The sequence below is a fragment of the Aptenodytes forsteri genome, unplaced genomic scaffold (assembly GCF_000699145.1).
Source record: "Aptenodytes forsteri isolate BGI_AS27 unplaced genomic scaffold, ASM69914v1 Scaffold72, whole genome shotgun sequence".
In the NCBI taxonomy this organism is placed as follows: domain Eukaryota; kingdom Metazoa; phylum Chordata; class Aves; order Sphenisciformes; family Spheniscidae; genus Aptenodytes; species Aptenodytes forsteri.
In genome coordinates this window covers 1,858,742-1,860,812 of record NW_008796193.1, presented here as the reverse complement: position 1 = coordinate 1,860,812, position 2,071 = coordinate 1,858,742, and the positions used below count along the sequence as shown (strand labels likewise).

Below are 2,071 nucleotides of genomic sequence, written 5' to 3'. Positions count from 1 at the left end.
CTCTGGGAGGGTGCAGGCAGGGCACAGGCAGACCACCGCCCCCGCCCTGCCTGCTCCTGGGGGAGCACAGAGGTCGTCAGTCCCGGGTTTCCCGCGGATGGGACCGGGGAGCCCCCCTGGAGCCCCCCTGCCTGTGGGGGCATTGCCCCCTCCGTACTCTGACCCTCAGCAGGCAGAGGTGGGCAGGAGCGGGGCAGGCAGGGGGGTGCGTCCCCGGGGCACCCGCTTAGCTCAAGCCAGTACAACTGGCCATGCCTTGCAGGGCTGCCGGTGAGGGCAGGGTGGCAAGCAGCTGCCCGCCCCGCCGCCCACGGATGCTCACCCCCGCTCATCAGGTACTCCCTGAAGACAGGCAGGCGGAAGTTGCCGGCCAGGGTGGTGAGGAAGGGCCGGATGCCCGGGAACATCTCCCCGAAGCCCGTCGAGCCTGTGATGAAGTTGCAGAAGGCGCCGACGCAGAGGATGCCATGGGGGTGGGAGCCGATGATGTAGTTGTGGCTGGGGGACAGGTCGTGCGTCTTCACCAGCTGCGGGGACAAAACGGCGTCATGGGGTCATAACAGTGGCATATCCTTTTGGGTGGTACCACCACCACCGCCTGCATGAACATCCCGTCCCGGCACCCCGGCTCCCCACGCCGTACCTTCACGGGGAAATAATCCCGAAAGTGCCTCCACACGGGCCATCGCCGCAGGCACGGCAGCCTCCTGCCACCTGCAAACCGGGGAGGGACCGCAGGAGATGACGCCCACCCCAGCGGGCAGCAGGACCCGCGGGAAACACTCCCCACGGACCCACCGCATCCCTCTTCCCGCCACGATGATGATGGGGGAGAGGAGGGAAAGAGCAGGTGGGACGTGGTGCTCCCCATTTGCCGTGCTGGGATGGACCCAGAGAAAGGGGGGACCCCACACCCCATCCTGCTGCAAAGCTGGAGGAAGGGGGGGGCTCTGCCCATTCCCACCTTTCTCCGGCGTGTCCCAGTCAAAGATGATCCAGGCCAGGTAGAGCACGGAGATGGGCCAGAAGCTGGTGAACACCAGGTAGATGAGGAGCAGCAGGCTGATGGTTCCTGCAGGAGCCGGGGAGGGGGGTGAGCCGGCACGCGCCCACCCTGCCGGGACCCCCCGCAGCCCCCTACTCACCCAGCAGCAGGAAGCTGAGCACCCACTGCAGAACGGAGAGGAGCTGGAGCCAGGAGCGGATGTCCCGCTGCGAGGGCCAGGGTGCTGCGAGCAGGGTGCGCAGGGTGGACTGGATGCTGGCGCGGCTGCCTGCGAGGAAGGACACGGCACCCAGCCCAAAACAGCACGGGTTGTGCAAATGCTGTCCCAGCTAGCCGGGGGGGACCCGGTCCGGTGGTACCCGTGTCTGCTGGGGTTGGGGTATGGGGGCAAGGCGGGAGGTAGGATGGGAAGGGTGAAGCAGTTGGGCAAGGAGGGATGGGGGATGCTCATCCCCAGAGAGCTCTGGACCATGCCAAGAGTGAGCCCTGGGCAACCCGAGGCTGCTCTGGGGCCAGCCCTGCTCCAAGCAGGGGGCAGCTGGCAGGCTGGGCACCCCTAAGCCCAAACGCATCCGTGAGCCTGGGTGCACCAGTGGAGCCCAGCACAGCGGCACATCCCGCACCGTGCCGAGCTCCCCGAAGACCAGAACCTTTCCTGTGCCCTCCTTGGCACGTTCAGGCTCACAAATAATTCGGGGCTTTCTCAGCCAGGCCGGCACAGCAGGGAGGTGCAGGGCCGCGTCTGCCCCCCAGCAAGCGCCAAGGACAGTGGCCAGGGGCCGAGCCAGGGGCCGAGGGTGGCTGTCCCCGGGGCTGTCCCCACCGAGCCTTGCCTCCCGCGAGGGACAGTCCAGCAGCCCATGGCCGCTCCACTCCCCACGCCGCCCCCTTCCCTCCAGCCGACCTTGGTGAACCATTAACCTCCCCAGGCCGGGTGCCAGGATCCAAACTCCACACGCAGCCCCATCCCTCCTCCTGGAAACAGGCCCAAGGTGCCGGTCCCGCCAGCCCACCGCTCCCGGCCAAAGGTCCGCTGCAGCCGAGACAACCTGGCACGGCCGCTAC

The 2,071-nt window shown here is 67.7% G+C and overlaps 1 protein-coding gene across 1 annotated transcript in view; it reads right to left on the bottom strand.

The window, feature by feature from the left end:
* Positions 1 to 2,071, bottom strand: part of LOC103906155 (diacylglycerol O-acyltransferase 2) — a 4,701-nt gene that overhangs the window by 1,120 nt on the left and 1,510 nt on the right. The window contains exons 2-5 of the mRNA XM_009287993.1: positions 1,146 to 1,274; positions 965 to 1,072; positions 644 to 714; positions 323 to 527 (exon numbers count right to left, since the gene is read on the bottom strand). Coding sequence (XP_009286268.1) covers positions 323 to 527; positions 644 to 714; positions 965 to 1,072; positions 1,146 to 1,274 — 513 coding nt within the window. The remainder of the gene's footprint in view (positions 1 to 322; positions 528 to 643; positions 715 to 964; positions 1,073 to 1,145; positions 1,275 to 2,071) is intronic.